This window comes from Tachysurus fulvidraco, chromosome 4 (assembly GCF_022655615.1).
Source record: "Tachysurus fulvidraco isolate hzauxx_2018 chromosome 4, HZAU_PFXX_2.0, whole genome shotgun sequence".
Taxonomy (NCBI): Eukaryota; Metazoa; Chordata; class Actinopteri; order Siluriformes; family Bagridae; genus Tachysurus; species Tachysurus fulvidraco.
This window is the reverse complement of record NC_062521.1, coordinates 18,910,996-18,929,801: the sequence shown is the minus strand read 5'-3', so window position 1 is coordinate 18,929,801 and position 18,806 is coordinate 18,910,996. Positions and strand designations below refer to the sequence as shown.

Here is an 18,806-nt window from a genome sequence, read left to right as displayed (position 1 = left end):
GCCAAAGGTGGATGTTACATACTGTACTGTTATTTTTCACGTGGTGATAATTCTTTTGGAGATAAAGTTCATACTGCTATTTATTTCTATTAGATGTTAATTATTGCTTTCATTGATTCATTCATTTTCAGTAATCTCTTCATCCTGGTCAAGGTCACAGTAAATATGGAGCCTATCTAGAGAACATTGGGCATGGTCAAGATATACACTCCGAATGTATATTTACTAGCCAAACCAACTACTAGCATGTTTTTAGGAGAAAACTGGAGAATCCAGAATGCAACCATATGACCCCAGGGAGAATATTTGAAATCCTGGTTAGACAGGAACCCTCTGAATATCATAAAGAAATTCAAATAAAAAAATGCAAATCATTTGTAATACACAAGATTTTTAATTTTTTTTAAATTAAAATAAAATAGAACATTTTAGAAAATAACAATAAAAACAACAGATCAAAAAGAAGGAATATTCATAATTATAAATCAACCAAATTAAATCTGTTTTAGCAGAAGCTAACTCAGTACTAATTAATCCTAATTCTGATTTTAAAAAGAAAGAATTAAAAATTACAAACTAAACCTAAGCATGAACTGATTATGATGGCTAAATAACATTTACTTCAGTACAATTTAATTTATACATATATTATACTGCTGTCTGCAAAGCAGCCATAAGCACATTTTGGGCATCTTTAGCGAGCTCATTAAGACAACGTTTTAGTATAAAGGTAATAGTAGCATAAGACAGTGGGCCGGCTGTCAGAGATCCCAGACCAGGAATTAAACCCAGAAAGTATTCTGCTGCTGATTCAACACCAAAAAGACTTGATCTTGTCAGAAACTTAATCACCAGATCTTTAGTTATTTCTTGATTCAGAGGAGATTTCATTACAGCTTTTAGCTCATCTACTGACTTTCCTGATCTCTCAGAAAGCCTCTGTAAGGAATCTGGGTCCAAACTGAATGCATTGTAATATTTTTTAAGTTCTGACACCAAGATGGTCACATCTGCACTGATTGATGCAGCTGCATTTACAACAGGTATCGGCACAGATGCAACTGTAGCAGAGAGCAGAGCCAACTTCCATATGCTGCTCTGCAGTGCCTTCTTTTTCCTCTCGTGAATCTCCAGAGTGATGTTTGGCAGGGCCAGAATCAGTACATCTCTCTTGTGTTGAGGAAGTTCTCTCTCCATGGTCTCCTCAAGACAGCTGAAATCATAGAGATGGAGTTCGAAGCAAGAGATCAGGAAAACAGTTGGAGACTTTAGACCAATCTCTTCCAGCCCTAAGATGAAAAGTTAAACAATATAAAAAATATGTTTTTCAAACCATTTTATCAAATAATCATTCATCATAATCAAATACTACTATTACTATTTACATTTTACATTCCTAATTATCATATGTGTAAAAAATCTTTACAGTATGCAATAGTATTAAATGAGTAAGAGTAATATGTAATCTAAAAGTAAACCTTTAATGCAGTTCTCTCGAATTTTTTCCAGTGTCTCTTTTTCGTTAAACGTCTTCTTTCTTTTTTCAGCCTCAATGTTGCTGTCAATCTTTCCACGAACAAAATAAAACTTCTTTTTCATATTTTGTATCTCTGCTGCCAGATTGGCGTGACATTCTCTGAAACGATCTGATGCTATGATGATGAAAAAATCATAACGTTCAAATTGAACCTGTTTAAGATATTCATCAGCTTTGAATCTTGGAGTTCCAATGCCAGGAAGATCCCATAATTTGACATTTGGGAACTTGGGGTGAGGGTAAGCAGTAGGCACTGTAGTGGTCTCTACAACACCAGTCTCTGCAGAGCCTTCATCTTCATCCCCTAAACCCCTGAAAGCGTTGATAAATGTGGACTTTCCAGATCCAGACTCTCCTGTTATAGCAATGTTCAGTTCCATACGGTCTTGTTGTTCCAAGTAATCCTTAATCTTGTCAACAGCTGATGGCAGATCTTCAGTGGCTAGTGACCTTTTAATTTCTTCAATTTCAGCATTGTCAATAATGTCGTACTCATCCATCTTTAAAACAAACACAATTTTTCAAGCATAAACAGGTGCACCTTTCATGTCATACAACAGCCAACAAAATCTATGGGAAATAGAATTGTATTTTGCGAAAAGAAATAAAATAACAATAACGCATTTCTCCACCTTTTTAATGTAGCATGGCATACCACAGTTTGATAAAAACATTAACATGTTTTTGGCATAATTTGAAGACATGTTTGGCATAAAAACAAGACATCTTATCACCCAAAGAACACAATATACACTGCAAAGCATGGTGGCAGGACCATCATTCTATGAGACCCAGGCTCTGGTCAAGATAATTGTTGATGAATGTAAATAACAAATTTTGGCCCAAAACCTACAGGCCTCTGATAGACAGCCGAAGTTTAATAGGAAATCCGAAGTTAACAAAGGAATTGCTTTAGAAGAAAAATATCAGTGTTTTAGAATGGATCAGTCAGATCCCAGATCTATATCATATCAAAAACCTGTGTTATAACTTTAAGAAGGCTGTGCACAGGAGAACATCTCACAATTTGGTAGATCTGGACCCTTTTAGCAATAATTACTGTAGCAATATTTACACTGTAAAAAATGTATGTAAATTTACAGGATTTATTTTAAACTGTTTCAATTGTTTTTTTCTTTAAATACTGTATATTACGGAAAAGAAAACATTACTATGATTTACAAGAGATTTAGGGACCTTTAATAAGGATGTTGGAATGCTATGCTGGATGTAAAAATGCTATTATTGAAGACTTTCAGTCAGTGCATGACATTAGTCAGTCTGGATGAAGATCTGTCACTGTTGGGTATCACAGTCAGTGAGAGAAACAATATTTTAGATGTTCTAAAATCTAACTACTTGTTCCATGCTTGCAACACTGGCACTTTAAAAACTAACGTCAGTTTAGATATGTTGAGCCGTTCCTATTGTTCTTGTACAGAATGTTTTCTTCAGTACATTCCAGTTAAAGGGACACTTAAGTCACCCTTTCAATGTCAGTTTGTCATGCAGTAGTCATGTTGCTATAAACAGCAAATGAAATCCCAAATGTAGAATGAGATTTTGCAACTTGTGCTGCAGCTGAGGCAAATCGTTGAATTAATTTGTGCTTCTGCCATTACAACTAGCAGTGTGTTCGCTAACTTGACTTAGCTTATAGAGAAATGCCAATCAGACTTCCTTCTTGATATGGGAATTTATTGCCTGAATATGGAGTAGCTGCATACATTTTCAAATTGTACATGTGTAAAATAGTCAGATCTACCAGACTATTATCCTTTGCCATTGTCTATAATTTCCCTTCACCACTCATAACCTTTTCTGTTTGTGAGAGGAGATGTCATTGCAGCATTCCTTTGGCCAATACAGTGTATAAAACTTCTAAAAGCATGGAGAGTGAATGGTATTAGTCTGTATTTTATTACCCGGTGCTTGTAAGTCTATGTGGATCTTTGAAGTGTTATTGAAATAATTTCTGTTGTAGGCCTTTACTTAATTGACTATATTTTTTGTTTTTCCAGAGACAGAAATTTGCTCTACACCTCTGTCCTCAGTGTGTAGTTCACCTTTCCCAAGTTTCAGTAGCTCTTTGTCTTTTCCCTTATGTTCCCCAAGGCCAACAGTGAAGAAGAATTGGCCTGGAAATTTTAGGAAATTAAAAAAATTAATTAGAAAAATGGCTCCTGAAATTTTTCTAATTCTAGCAGATAGAAATCAAATGGTTTGTGTCATTGTTGATGAGATGAGGAAGTTTGAGGCCAACCCAGTGAAGTCACAGTGTATCATGTTTCCTGAAAGTATAGAAAAGCAATTTCCACAATCTTTTGCTAAAATGTTGGAGGATATTCCTCACTTCTTATTCAAATCAGAATAACACACTAGCATCTCTTAAAATCTCTTAAATCTCAAAGCAACAGACAGGTCCGGCAGACAACTGTACACAATAGCAACCAGACATTCCAGTATTTGCAGTATGTTTGTTCAACAATATGATTTTTGGTATTTAAATCTTTCTAAATCTTATGTTTTGTTTTTGTGCCATTTTATGTATATTTCTATTGTATTGATATATAGCTATGTAGATATGTTTATATAATATAGATAATATAATAGTAAAAAACAAAAACAAAGAGAGACCGGGATGTCTTCATGGTTGGTTGAAGGGTAATTTTTAAACATTTTTTATTTATTTATTTATTTTTTTTAAAAAAACAAAACTTACAAAATCTAAAGGAATAAACCCAAAACATTTTTTTTCTATGGCATCAGATTTTTATAGCTCTGTAGTACACGACATAAACTGTTTCCACCTACCGGCATTATCAAGCTGACAAAGACTGTCTACCAGTTTGATCAACCTGATTCTTTATAGCAATGAAATCACAGTTTTAAAGTTATCTAACTTTAGCTAATTGTTATGACGTTATGTCAGTATTTGCTGAATTCCTTCCTTATTAAAAGTCTTGTTAGTTTTATTTTAACATCACATTACTCAAAAATAAACAGATATACTGTGTAGAAATACTTTATATAGGAACTGGTAAAAATGTAGTTTTAATCCTACCTTTATAAAGGAGAATAAATACTCAGAAATGCTGGTCTGGCAGATATGTCGTTGTGAGGAACTAAGACACGCATACTGCACCCTTTGTTTAAATGTAAAAGTTCACCTCTCTCTCTTTCTCTCTCTCTCTCTCTTTCACTCTGTGGGTGTGTGGGTGTGACATGAAGAAAGAGAGAGAAAGAGAAACTGGAACTGTTGTTAACCCTCAGTGTTCTTGATAGTTGAGAGAGGTATATATGAGAAGTCAGAAAGGGATCATGCATTAAATGAAATCATATTCAGCAGAACCAAAACATACATCTTCAGTGCTTTAAAAAACACTTGTAAAATGTAATGTTTATTGCACAATTGTAGTTTAAGCTTTTTTAATAAAAATTCACATTAAAAGTGAAATTACTGCAAAATAATGTAGGTAAATATCCAATTAGGAGCTACTGGGACAGTTCCTTGTCGGACTACCAGCGAGTGTCCTCACATGGGTTGTGCCATATCTTTTCATATCCTGTTTACTGCCTTCTCACCTGTTTCTTGTTTAACTTGATGTACTGCTCTGTATATGATTGTCTTGTTGCCATTTATTGTTACGTTCAATCTGTAAGATGGTCGCTGTTGTATTTAGATGACAGAAAAACTTTAAAAAGCACTATTTGACAAAAAATAGACAAATGTCTTCTAAGAGAAAATGTCACCATGTCAGTGATTGTATGCTTACATAATTTTTTTAAAAATCCCCACATAATTTTTATTATGAGTAAAAATGATCTGAAGTTCATTACAGTCAAAAAACGTACAGTTTTTATTATGCTTATAGCTGATAAAATGAGGAACTAGGTATCTAGGACCAGCAGTCCACAACATTGAGCATCATTACAAATAAAAAAATGCAGCATAAGTTATCTAATTAAAGAAAACTGCCAGCATTGGCAAGTTGCTGTGAATTGGAATGTGTCTCAGGCCTTTACAAGAGCAAAGGGGGGGATTATTAGGTTATTTGAGGGATGTACAGTACTTCTGTTTTTGCATTCCAGTATGAGCCAACAGAGTCTTCATGCATGTATTTAAACTGTAGCAAGAATCAGAGAACTTAATTGGAATCATTTAGAGAAAAATGTTTAAATGAGTCAAATAGTGATTTCTGTATCACTCTTTCTCCATCTTCACTCAAATCCTTTAAAGCAAATTTCAGCAGGAAGTAGGAAGCCACAAAGGAAATTCCACCTGCAATGACAGAACCCAGAATTGGGATTTGGTTCTCCAACTTATTAGCCAAGAGTTGATGTTGTGTAGTTAGATGAAATAGCAAGTCTTCCACTGCCTGTGCTGACAGCCCTTTGCCAAAGGTAGAGGTTACTTCACTCTGAAGCTTCTGCAGAAAACCACATAATAAGAAATTGTCAGAATTCATGAAAGATTTTTGTTATTTGTGAAAGATAAGTATGTGAGTAATTTTGAAAGGCACAACTGTTCTTTACATCAATTTGGCTTGCACATTTATTCAAAGCAATTTTAAACTAACATGAAACGAGTTAAAAGTTAACAGATTAAGATTCTTGCTCAAGAGACCAACTAATTACTGAGATTTGAATATGTGACCCAGAAAGCAGTAGCAGTAGTTTTAACATATACCACAAATTTATTTAGGCCTTAAAAATATCCATGGCAAAATATAAAGAATGTGAAGTATACTAAACCTGATCTAAATGTTTTTATAGTGTTTAAGGTAATATCATTAACTGCGGTTCACAGTTAATGATAGTACCTTAAACATTATTAACTGCGTTTCACAGGTTTCAAGACAAGATACCTGTAACTATACAAGCAAATTCAGTCACTAAAATGGAAATATTTTCTAACCGTTTGCATAGAATTCACACATATTGGTAATGTATGGATATTATTCATGCCATAATTCTCTTTTTCCTCTAGACTCAAAGTTGTGAATGAGAACTTTATGTAGATTAATATAGGCACTGTATAATGTATAATGCACTGTACCTCAAATGAAATTCCTGTTAGATTAGCCAATCGATGAAGAGATTTTGCATCTAGACAAAATGTTTGCTGATAATATTTTAAAGTCTTCATCAGTTTTGGAACGATGGGATTGTGAGTGGCACCCCTCATGACACTGCTCAAGGACACCAAGATCGCTTTCTTCCAAACATCCTGAGCTAGTGCCTGTCGTTTGCTTTGTATTAAAGATGCACTGAGGTTGGGTAGTGACAAGAGCAGGGCATGCCGCTTGTGTCCCTCCAGCTCCTCTATTAAGGTCATCTGGAGTGCAGGAAAGTCAAAGCACTGTGGGTGAAAGCAAGAGAGTAGGAAAACCCGTGGTTGTTCCACCTGATCATTTCTCAGATTCTTTTCACAGTCTACACGGAGGAGGTTCAAGACTTCATCATTAGACAAACCCCTTTGACTCCTGCGCCTAGCATTTGCCTTCAAATCTCGATCCACTTTGTTCCTGATAAAATAAAACTTCTTTTGAGCTTGCATTATATATTTAGCCAATGCAGAGTGGTACTCCTGGAACCTGTCAGATGTGACAATGATAAAAAAGTCATATTTTAGGAGGCCAACATCCTCCAGGTAGGTTCTAGGATGAAAAGAGGGAGTACCAGTCCCTGGCAAGTCCCACAGCAAGACATTACTAGCAGTGGGATGTGAGTATGCTAAGGCCTTCTGAGTGGTTTCTGTTACACCTGTCTGTGCTGCTTCAGGTTCATCATCAGAAACCCCAAGGAAAGCATTGATGAACGAAGATTTGCCTGCACCTGACTCTCCAGTAACAGCAATGTTCAGAGACACAGATCTCTGTGTAAGCATATCTTCAACTTGTGCCACAACATCAGTGACAACATTGGAGTGCAGGATGCTGTTTATCTCATTCACCTCTTCTTTACTTATTCCAAATTCAGATGCCATGATAATTCAGGATGGATAAAACGGTCTACCAAATAAAAAAAAGAAATAAAGTAAAACCACACAGGTAGCAAAATCATTTAGAAACTAATGTCCCACTGTTACCATAGACAATGATAGCATCCGCTCTACCTCACAATCATTTTAGAAAATATATATTTATGTTAGCCACCCAGTAAATAGCTCATTACATAATCAAAACAGAACTGAACAGTGGTATCTTTATTAAAAAAAATTCAAAAAAGAACATGAAAATGGTCCGGGATTTAAAACATATTAACATACTAATTTGAGAAAGATATTATTATTAATTTATAATCTATATTTTTATTAAAGGCTTTTTCTGTAGCTAAGAACATTATTCAATACTAAATATCCAATAATTAGTGGATGATATTGAATAGAGATGCTAAAGATGAACAACACAAAATTTGAGTAGCATAAGCAATATGTGACAGTGGTGGTTGTACTGGTTTAATACTGATTAAATTATATATTTTAATACTGCTAGAGTTGTGGAGTTTTTTTATCTACATTTATTTCCAGAGCAGAACAAATATAAATTTATAATCTTTCACTATGCTAACTGACTGAATCATAAATTCTACTTTATGAAAAGGACCTCCATATTTCCAGCATTTCTAGGCTAGCTTAGGTCCACAGAGAGTATCAACACAGAAACTAGAAGTGCAGTGCTACCTGGCTACTAAAGAATATCACATTCATTTTGAAGTGTTTGTGCTGCAGTTGTTAGTGTTTTCATATTTAGGTGTGATAAGTAATATCATGAAAACTGTAACAATCCTCTTCTGCAAAATCCAGCCTGGTCTGACCAGCTAGCAGCTGCTAAAACACAGGCTAAATGGGTATTCTGGTATTCTAAAAGAAATTCTTTGTGGTCTTTTCTTTTTTCATTATATTGATCAATAATTGTTTAAGATTTTTAAATTGCCATTCATCGTTTATTTTAACAAATAACTTGTCTATGATGTTGTATTAGTAGCAATAAACTGTCTCTTTCTACCACCACCTTCCATTGGACAAATATGATTTATCAGTTTGAACAACTGACGCTAGATTAGTTTTAAGATCTGTTTTACACATTTAATCCTCTTTGCCATCTCTTTTTTAAAGTGTAACAGTCATCAGTTTCATTACGTCTGTACAGTATAGTTACTGCATTCCTTCCTTCTTAAAACCTTTTTTCAAACTTATCATTTTTACTCATGTTACTAAAAAATGAAACAGCTCTTTTGTGTAGAAATACTTTATTTAGGAAATGTTTGAACTTACCTTTACACAGGAGCATAAATACTACAGAATGTGTCCTTCATCGACACTGGAATACACAGGCTGGCAAATGTGTGAGTAAAGAAGACAACAGCAAACTCCACCCGAGGTTTACTGAGACACTGAGACTAACAAATTTATGACAAACCTTCAAGATGCTAGGGAACTTTGGTGTACAATATCACACAAGAGATTTATGACACAAGACAAGATTATGACACACAATTAGGATGTTTAACAGGCTACAATAGAAAAAGCAATACTTATCAACATAAGCAGCATAGCTTTGGTTTTCTCTCTCTCTCTCTCTCTCTCTCTCACACACACACACACACACACACACACACACACACACACACACAGTCATAAACCTAAACATAAAATATTGTACACCATAGTGCCCTTACATCTTGAAGGTTTGTCATAAATTTGTATTTATGCACTTATGCAATTATATACATGGTGCAATGCAATCTTAAGGTTTGCTGATTATGCATATATATATACTAATACTAATATACTATATGAAAAGATATTTGATAGAAGAAGAAGATATTTGATATCTTAATCATAATATATTATGTAAGAGAATGTAATGTGAATAAATATAAATAAAATAAATATAATGTAATATATCTAGAGAGAGAGAGAGACTTAGACTTTTGAAATTAATTTGGGCTCAACATGAAGATAAGAGTATATAATTCACTTAAATCGTCCACAAGGGAGCAGCATTAGCCCATAAGTCAGCAGTAGCAGAGAAGTATGTCAGAGTGGTGCAGGACATGTATGAGAGGAGCAGGACAGCGGTGAGGTGTGCTGTAGGTCAGACAGGGGAGTTCAAAGTGGAGGTGGGACTGCATCAGGGATCGGCTCTGAGCCCTTTCCCTGTTTGCTATGGTGATGGACCAGCTGTCAGAGGAGGTCAGACAGGGGTCTACTTGTACGATGATGTTTGCAGATGACATTGTGATCTGTAGTGAGAGCAGGGAGCAGGTGGAGGAAAACATGGAGAGGTGGAGGTTTGTGCTGGAGAGAAGAGGAATGAAAGTCAGTTGTAGTAAGACTGAGTACATGTGTGTGAATGAAAGGGAGGGAAGTGGAACAGTAAGGTTACAGGGTGAAGAGGTGAAGAAGGTACAGGAGTTTAAGTACTTGGGGTCAACAGTCCAGAGTAATGGAGAGAATGGGAAAGAGTGCAGGCATGGGTGAAGAAAGGTGTCAGGAGTTCTGTGTGATAGGAAAATATCAGCGAGAATCAAGGGGAAGGTGTACAGGACAGTGGTGAGACCAGCCATGCTGAATGGTTTAGAGACAGTGTCACTGAAGAAGAGACAGGAGTCTGAGCTAGAGGTAGCCAAGCTGAAGATATTGAGGTTCTTTTCGGGAGTGACAAAAACTGAAAGAAGAAGAAGAAGTTCATTTTTATTAAGGTATAAACGTGAAACTATACATTAAAGGATTTTAAAATTGGTTTTCATTTATTAGCATGTCTTTTCTTCATGTTTATTTTCCACATGCATTCCACATGCACTGAAGCCACACTGGCAAAAATCTTCACACAGGCAGCAAAAAAGAAGTCCAAACTGTTAACTTTTCTTTGCACAAAATTACACAAAATGCATTCATATGTTGTGAAATCCATTAAACATTTTGACATTCATACTCCACCACTTGCAAAATACTATATATTTGAAAGCTGATTAAAATGCATTCAAAACAGAAGGATAAAGGTAAATTCAGTGCTATTCAGCAGTAACCATATTGAATTATACAGATATATTTTTACAGAATATTTACAATAAATTGCACTTTCAGATGAAAGTCTACTCATGTGTCCCATTTTAAGTCTTGTTACCATCATTTAGTAAGATGGGTTGGCTTCAGAATTATTCAGTTTGAAAACATGAAGACAGGGTGGTGGGGTAAAAAGAGTAGCGGAGAGAGTGTTAGTGTTTTTAGTTTTTAGTCAATGTGTGTTGACTGACAATGTATGCTTGCTGAGTGAGAATTGTTGCCAGTGGCATGGTCCAACAAGCTTAGTTTGAGACATGTATGAAGTGTTTTGTTGGCTTGTGCCAGTTTTAAAGATGAGATTAACTGTTTGTTCAAGATTTATGATGATGTACTCATTCACCAAGATAATTATACATGCAGTTTTTTGTATATACTTTGTCATTGGATGTAACCATTAATAATATTTGAATACAAAAAACTTGACACCCTGAATTTCCTAAATTGACTCGGATCCACGGCAACCCGGAGAACAATCTCTTAATTTTAAAGAATGGATTGTTTAAATATTGTTTAAATTAAATCGTTGCAATCTCACAATTCCAAGTTCCCTGACCTAGATAAAGTAGTTAATGAATATTAATGTGTGAATAATAGCAATAGCAAGAACTGTACAAGACGTTCTGTAATTGGGCAACACTTTCCGGTCTTAGGTCATGTTCATTCCTGAACAGATTTTTTTTTTTTTATCTGTGATCCCATCTGAGTTGTAAATTAGGAATTAATACGATTTGTAAATGTAGCATGGTTAATTGACGACACTACATAATGTGTGTGAGTATGGATGAGGTGAGGCTAGTAGTGCTGATGAGTCATATGATAGTGTAGATGACTTGGCAGGAAATTAAAGTGATAGAGAACTCAACTGATGACACCCAAACACACTCATGCATGATGAGATTTGGTTACTTATGTGTGGTTATACTTAAAATAAATTGCACTGCAGTTTAATTGTTATATTTAAGTGGTTATATTACAGCTAATAAGGTGTGTTGCAGTATATTGTCAGTATTATCAGTACAGTGATTAGAGCCAGATATCAACTGCTACTCCTACCTGTTCAATTAATCTCTGCACAGAGCTGTGGGAGAGGAAATTCAATTCAGCTAACCCCTATGTATCCTTATACCTTATATCATCTCCTTGTGTAAACAGATTTGCTTGTTTCAGTTCATGGATGAATTTTACCAAGCAGGATTTCACATCTGGAAACTTATGGCACACATACATTATATAGACATTCGCACAAAAACCAAGTCATAAAACTTGGAGTAAACAAAATGAACTGTCAAAAACAGTGAAAAATACATTATAAGCATATTCCTCCATTATATTATCTTTCCATGGCTAATGATGAGAAATATCATTAAACATAAGTGGGTGTAACTTGTAACACACCATACTATATCACTTAACACACTGTAGCATGTTGCTCTGCTATTAACAGTTAAAGAATCGAATGGTAAATGTTGCACTGTATTATTGGATATCAACATAATGAAGGCTTCGTTTCAGGAAAAATATAGAATTTACTTACTAGTTATTAAAATAGACCTTTTTAAAATAATGTTTTTAATGATTGACAGAGTCTATAAAAATGTTTTGCTATCTTTGAAGCATTAATAATTTCAAACTATAACTTGACCTCTCTGAGATCTCTCAAGATTCCTAAAGAGGTCAAATGGCAGGATTTCAGTTTCTTAGAGCTCTGTGATTCTGTCTGTAAATTTATTCTGGTCAAACCAGTCTGAGAGTGACTTTTTCTAACGGCATTATCCTTGTACTTCACAATGACTTGCTCAGAGCATAACACAAGCCTTTAAACTTGAAAGTTTTTCTTAACTTATAGCCCTAAGCAAAGCCACAAAAAAGACACAACCCGATTAAAAATTCCCATGAAATTCCCCTGAGGTGCACACAGTGCCTTTACAGAGTGCTGATGTGTACAAATGAGTTCATTCTCACTTTGTGTTTGCTATGGTTTTTAGGTTAGCTAATACTGGTATGTAAGCAGAACAGCAAAAAAAATCCTACATTAGTCTGAAAGTGTTCATTACATCATTTTGATCATTATTATTCAGAAATGCTTATTTCCTTTATCTACATAAATGCCCATCATTCTATGCTTGAATGCTTTTGGCATTTTGATTGTGTGCATTTTATTTGTGTTTACTTGCTTTGTGATTAGTGTGTTAATTGCAGCACAGTGTGTCTGAGAGGCATAATAATTATGCATGCTGCTGGGCATCTGCAAGCACATTGCTGAAGCTGCAGAGAGTGATGGATGGGGAAATTGTATGTGTGTAGGTGAGGGTGATTTGGATAATACTACAGGGTGTACATGGTAATATTCAGAGGAAGACACAAGAGATTTTAATGGTCTTTGATAGCAATGGACTTTTTCCCTAACACCTTCTGTCAAAGATCAGCATATTCTGCAGAGGTCAATGAAGAATCCTCTCCACTTGGAAGCCATTCCAGAAAATCTTTGTTGTAAAGTAATACTCCAATTTTATTAAGTTATTTACATGTTGACCACATTTGTAGTGTGTGACTGATAATGAGTACTTTTATACTTTTTGAACAATTAACACCATGGAACACACAACACATAATATTTGCACTATGTATACCTCAATTTGCACATTTCATACTTGCACTCTGTACATACATGCATACATATTGTCTGAATGTTTATGTTTACCTCAACTGCACATTTCACAATTGCACGTGTGCATACAAATTGTATATATTGTATACTTATTTGCATATGTATATTTCATATGTTTATTTTAACTGCACATTTCACACCTGTATATGTGTACATACAATTTAATCTATACTACATATGTCATTCTGTTACACTGTGGAGATTATGTCACTAAAACAAATTCCTCGCATGTGAAAACATGCCTGGCAATAAAGCTGATTCTGATTCTGATTCTGATTCTGATAATCATTAACTATTAAATTTATTTTATTTGATTTTACATAAAATCTAAATATATTTTATGATAGGCAGTTATCCAATATGCCAATCATTTGCCAGCAGCACAATGCAAGAAATTGTGCAGCTTCATTTCAAACAAAAGAATGGGGAAACCATTGGATAGATGGTGCCAGATGGGCTCACTTGTATATTTCAGTGTCTGAGCAGGTGTACAGGTGTTCCAATTATGCATATATAAATCATAACTGAAAGACAGCACAGATTGTCATATTTCAGTGTATTTTTGATAGTACCAGTAGCCTAATTATTGATAGCATGACATGGTTTTTCCAGGTTAATTTCAATTAAGCATCGACTCCAGTCTGCTGAGCAGTTTAAATGCTACCCTATGTAGTGCTCTATATAGCACAGTCTAGATATTAAATGTTGAGAAAGGTGAGTCTGTAACATAGCTATTTCAAACACAGCATATGATTTCTACAACCTGCTGTCCTCTTTCTACTTTCTCTCTATAAATTCCAGCACACTGACTGACATTCCTGTCTCTGTTCTTTCAGGACTTTTATCCCTCTACCCTTCCCCCTGTTTCTCTGATGTTTCTTCTTCACCAAAATCCAGTGGTCACTCAGCGTGAACACTACAGGCACCTTTTTTCTCTCTGTCTGTGTGTGTGTGTGTGTGTGTGTGTGTGTGTGTGTGTGTGTGTGTGTGTGTGTGTGTGTGTGTGTGTGTGTGTGTGTGTGTGTGCGTGCGTGGGTGTGTGTGTGTGTGTTGAAGTCTCGGTGTTCTTAGTGGAATGTGGTTTTGTCTAGCTTCCATTCATCAAACCATGACCCTTCACCTCTCAAAGCCCAAAATACTCTAACCAAGGGAGACACTGGAATACACACACACACACACACACACACACACACACACACACACACACACACACACACACACACACACACACACACACACACACAAAACACTGGAACTGTCAGCAACATGCCATGTAGAGGACTGATTTTGGGGGTTTATTTCAGTTTTTCATTGCCATTCATTTTTGGTGAACAGTTTCACAAAGTACATATGGGATTGTGGGAAGGCAAGTGGTGAGAACCTGACATTCAGTGAGGCAAAAAGGTTTAGTTGGTTTCAGTTTTATGCAAATTGTATGTGGTGTGATGCTGACCAATGAGAACTCAGTACATAAGTTACTAAACCACAATATTGGTCTGTATTGCTAGTTGTTTCATATGATCCTGCACAAGTTCTTTATAGTTTGATTTGACCACGAATTGACTAAAACAAATATAAGTGCTGGTGCACTTGCCAAGTTAAAAGCAATAAATGTCTGACCTGCATTAAAATATTATATATATATGAAATATTGTAATGGTTTCATGATTTAAAGATGTGTTTAATAAACTTTGCTGTAAAATGGCATGCCACTTTGGAAGTGACTCTGAGCAACAAAATTCAAATTTGCATATCTTATTAAAATGGGTGAGTTGGTGGGTTTCCTCCCAAGCACGGGCTAGTCTAAATTGCCAAGTGTTTATGAGTATGCATATATAAAGTAAGTTGTAGATTATAAAATACATGGACAATCCTGAAATGTGAAGTCATGCTGTATGTGTGAATGTGTGTATATCACAGGGACATGACAGTCTGAGCTCTAAAAAGTAGCTCAGCACTGCTGTACACTGGTACTGTCTTTGTCATCTCTTTCTTTTTCTCTCTTCAGAGAGTGCCCTTGGAGAAAGCTCTGACAAACACCAGAGAATAATGCAATATTGTCCATTTTTCCTCTCTAACAATCCAGACCTAGAGATCTTGTTGCTTAATCTTGGACATGGACCAAAGCGACCTACGCTTACACAAACAAGTCAAACAATGGAAGAACTATTCTGATTCTTCTGTGGATTCAGACTGTACAGCATTACTTAACTCGTAATGCTGTGTCATTTGTGCAGTTACATGGTGTTGTATATTTGTGGTATCCAAGTATCCAAGCATTCCAAAATCTCACATTGGCATCACTTGTTTATGTGACTGATAACACAGGAAGTGACTGGTATATGAGTTATTAAAAAAGCAGGAGTATTCAGAAAGAGTTAAGAAATTGTTGAGATGCCCAATATTACCTCTCACCTTCCTTTTATATTTTAAATTGTCTTTAAATTTCTTCCTGTGCATCTTTCTCTTTATTTGTTTATCATAGAATGACCCTGTGTTCCTTCAAAGTTTTTTTCTTTAGAAGTGGCTTAGTCATTACTCATTGGTAATTAGTCTATGCTTAATTTCCAAAAAGCTCTGAAACATGATACATGGTACTCCATAGACATAGCAAACATGTTCACACTGTATTTCAGATGAAATAAGTTTGTTCAAATTAATCTTCTACTGCCCTCAGAAATTCTGCTTTATATACACTAAAAAAGTTAACGTCTCTCCATCTACACACTCACACACAGGAGACATCTGAGACATGCAGAGTTGTACTAAACGGTACCAGATGTTCCTCTCATTGGGAACATTGAAAGTCCAGACCCAGACAGAACCCACAGACACTACAGCAGTGTACACAAGCAGAAGATTATACAACTTGCAAACCCTGAATTTTACACCCCATATACACAGAATGCCACAGAACCATATTTAGTGAAAACCTCTTATAGCACTGGATTCATACTGAATACAGCACTACTTACACTAATTGGGTGTGTTTTTGCTGGATTTTAGCATAGGTTCGTGTGCGAGTGTTTGTGATCACGATTTTACAAAACACCAGGAGACCCCATAATGATACACATACACCATCTGGAGCAGCTTTCTATGAAAAAAATCTGCTTTTAGTAATTTTTTATTGGAAACACAGATTTTGTTTAAAAAGCTAAAAAAGACATAATAAGTCCAGAATATTTACAAGTTTCACTGTGGAATGCTACAAAAGATTTCCTTATCAGAGTAGACCTAAATAGTGCCCTTGAGAAAGCTTCAGGGCCTTAACAACAAAAGAATGGAACCTTTTTGTAAAAGAAGATAGTACTGAACCTCATGAAGATAGTACTGAAATTCTGGAAAAGGGGGAAGTGTGTGTGTGTGTGTGTGTGTGTGTGTGTGTGTGTGTGTGTGTGTGTGTGTGTGTGTGTGTGTGTGTGTGTGTGTGTGAGAGAGAGAGAGAGAGAGAGAGAGAGAGAGAGAGAGAGAGAGAGAGAGAGAGAGAGAGAGAGAAATATATTTATGTTTCTTTTTAAATATCAGGTCACTCAGAGTGATAGCAGTTGTTGTTGTCTTGCTAAATACATTCAGCACTAATTTAGCTTACCATGATTGTTGGATGCTTTTGTCACCACAAATATGCTCCTTCAAATAAAATAGGAACAAGACTGTGTGTGATTGTGTGTTTATATGTCTCATGAGGCATGCACAGGAAATGGGATTGGGTGTGGTGATAATGTAGGGTTTTAAGAAGCAGAAAAAGCTCCAAATTCTCAAACTTTCCAACACTCCAGATGAAGCAATAAGCGCTACTTCTTACTGAGCAGCTCATTATTACTCTAGCTGTACACACTGCAGCCTTCTCTAAAACTAATTAACCCCTGTACCAACTCTGGTCAGCATGTTCATATAATGTTCATTCCCTCTGGCTATCTAACTCACAGACTCCACTTAGTTTATAGCAGTATTGGCTATAGGTCGTTAATATACAGAAACAGTACTTCGATAAATCTAAAACACTGACCAGACTAATCACTGCTTTGAGAAATCAATTATCTTTATTAAAGATATCACTAAGTTATTCAGCTAGCATGATGACTATTTTCCATCGGCTAGATTTTTGCTAAGCTAATCACTACTTTATTTCTATTGCATGAAAGTTTGAAATTCACTATAGTAAAACAACACCAGTAACCACTCAGAGTGCTAAGCGGGGGTGTGCAAGTGTTTTACTTTACACATGAACAAACATCAAACATCCTGATGTTCAAGAAATAATTGAGAAATGACTAACCATATACACTATCAAGGAATCTGTATGCAGTGTGCATAAGGTAACTGACACAGTTTTAATAAACTTTATTAAAATATACAAATTAGTTAATATCTGAATCTTGGGTTAGAAGTGGAGCAGAGATTACTGTAAAGGAACCAGTGTGTCTTGTTCACATGTTTTGACATGTCCAAGAGTTTCAAAACTGTTTTGTGCATGCAGTATGTACACACAAACGCACACACACACACACACACACACACACACACACACACACACACGCACACACACACACACACACACTTGCTTAGTCACACAAAGTTGTGCAGTGAAGCCACACAGAGTACTATGAATTTAGACAGTTTAACAATGACAGATGCAATATGTTCAGACTTGCCTATAATGAGTCAAAAACCTAAAGGGCGTATATGAACATGTGGCTACAGCTGCCTGGAGAGGAATCATACACACACACACACACACACACACACACACACACACACACACACACAAAGTCAAAAATATGTGATACAATCAGTAACTGCTTTAAAATTCCAGCATTAAATTTCCATGACTCAGGCCACTACTTTACCCCACTCCTTTTGTCTTGCGCTGCCGCTTCAGCCTCAAATCCTATGACCTCAAATAACCAAATAACAAACTCACACTGCTTACTTCAGTTATTACTGACGCATTGCAAATAAATAAATATGTACAACAACTTTACACTTTGAACGTGATATCCTAGAATACATATTATTATTGTTCTTTCCCTCTTTCATCCCCTCTGGTGTGTTACGTTAAGAAGATCCTGTCTGTCAATCCTAAAACCCCATGGACACGTGTACTTCTCTAACAAAGGTAAATAAATTGCAGAAAAACACTGACCAGTAAATTGCGGAATTCTAGATGAACACATTATCTGTTGCTTGTTCTTGAGACTCCTCAGCTTGTCTTGTGGGAATAGCTCATAAAAAAAGTGAAAAATTTGATTTGTTTCAAGTTGCAGCACTTCTTCACATCCAGGAGAGTTCAACTTCATGCTAGGGAGTGCTGTGTGTATAGTGCAGTGACTGACCTAGGGAGAGCTACGAGCTCTATACATGTAAATCGGTTTAATTTCAGTAGAGGAAGTGCTGATGAGTGTTATCTTCTGTAGATACAAGGTCAGGCATTACCACAGCAATTTGCTCTAACTTACATTTATTTAATAATGTAATTTTTCTACAATTAAACTTACATTTATTGTTGTGGAATATCCATGAATCAA

The 18,806-nt window shown here is 35.7% G+C and overlaps 2 protein-coding genes across 4 annotated transcripts; both read right to left on the bottom strand.

Moving 5' to 3' along the window:
- Positions 1-496: 496 nt before the first annotated feature.
- LOC113661074 (interferon-inducible GTPase 5-like) lies at positions 497-4,756 on the bottom strand. Of its 3 annotated transcripts, XM_027175031.2 has the most exons (4): positions 4,602-4,671; positions 3,604-3,675; positions 1,479-2,037; positions 497-1,289 (listed from the first exon to the last, which is right to left on the bottom strand). In XM_027175031.2, the coding sequence occupies exons 3-4, from the start codon at positions 2,035-2,037 to the stop codon at positions 649-651; spliced, it is 1,200 nt and encodes a 399-aa protein (XP_027030832.1). In that variant the 5' UTR covers positions 3,604-3,675; positions 4,602-4,671; the 3' UTR covers positions 497-648. The 3 variants fall into 3 exon arrangements, with proteins under 3 accessions (XP_027030832.1, XP_027030834.1, XP_027030831.1); XM_027175033.2 differs by lacking the exons at positions 3,604-3,675; positions 4,602-4,671 and adding an exon at positions 3,463-3,480; XM_027175030.2 differs by lacking the exon at positions 3,604-3,675 and having other exon boundaries at positions 499-1,289; positions 4,602-4,756.
- A 549-nt stretch (positions 4,757-5,305) lies between these two features.
- LOC113661101 (interferon-inducible GTPase 5-like) lies at positions 5,306-8,716 on the bottom strand. The gene is made up of 2 exons (XM_027175064.2): positions 6,597-8,716; positions 5,306-5,967 (listed from the first exon to the last, which is right to left on the bottom strand). The coding sequence occupies exons 1-2, from the start codon at positions 7,524-7,526 to the stop codon at positions 5,686-5,688; spliced, it is 1,212 nt and encodes a 403-aa protein (XP_027030865.2). The 5' UTR covers positions 7,527-8,716; the 3' UTR covers positions 5,306-5,685.
- Between the last annotated feature and the right edge of the window lie 10,090 nt (positions 8,717-18,806).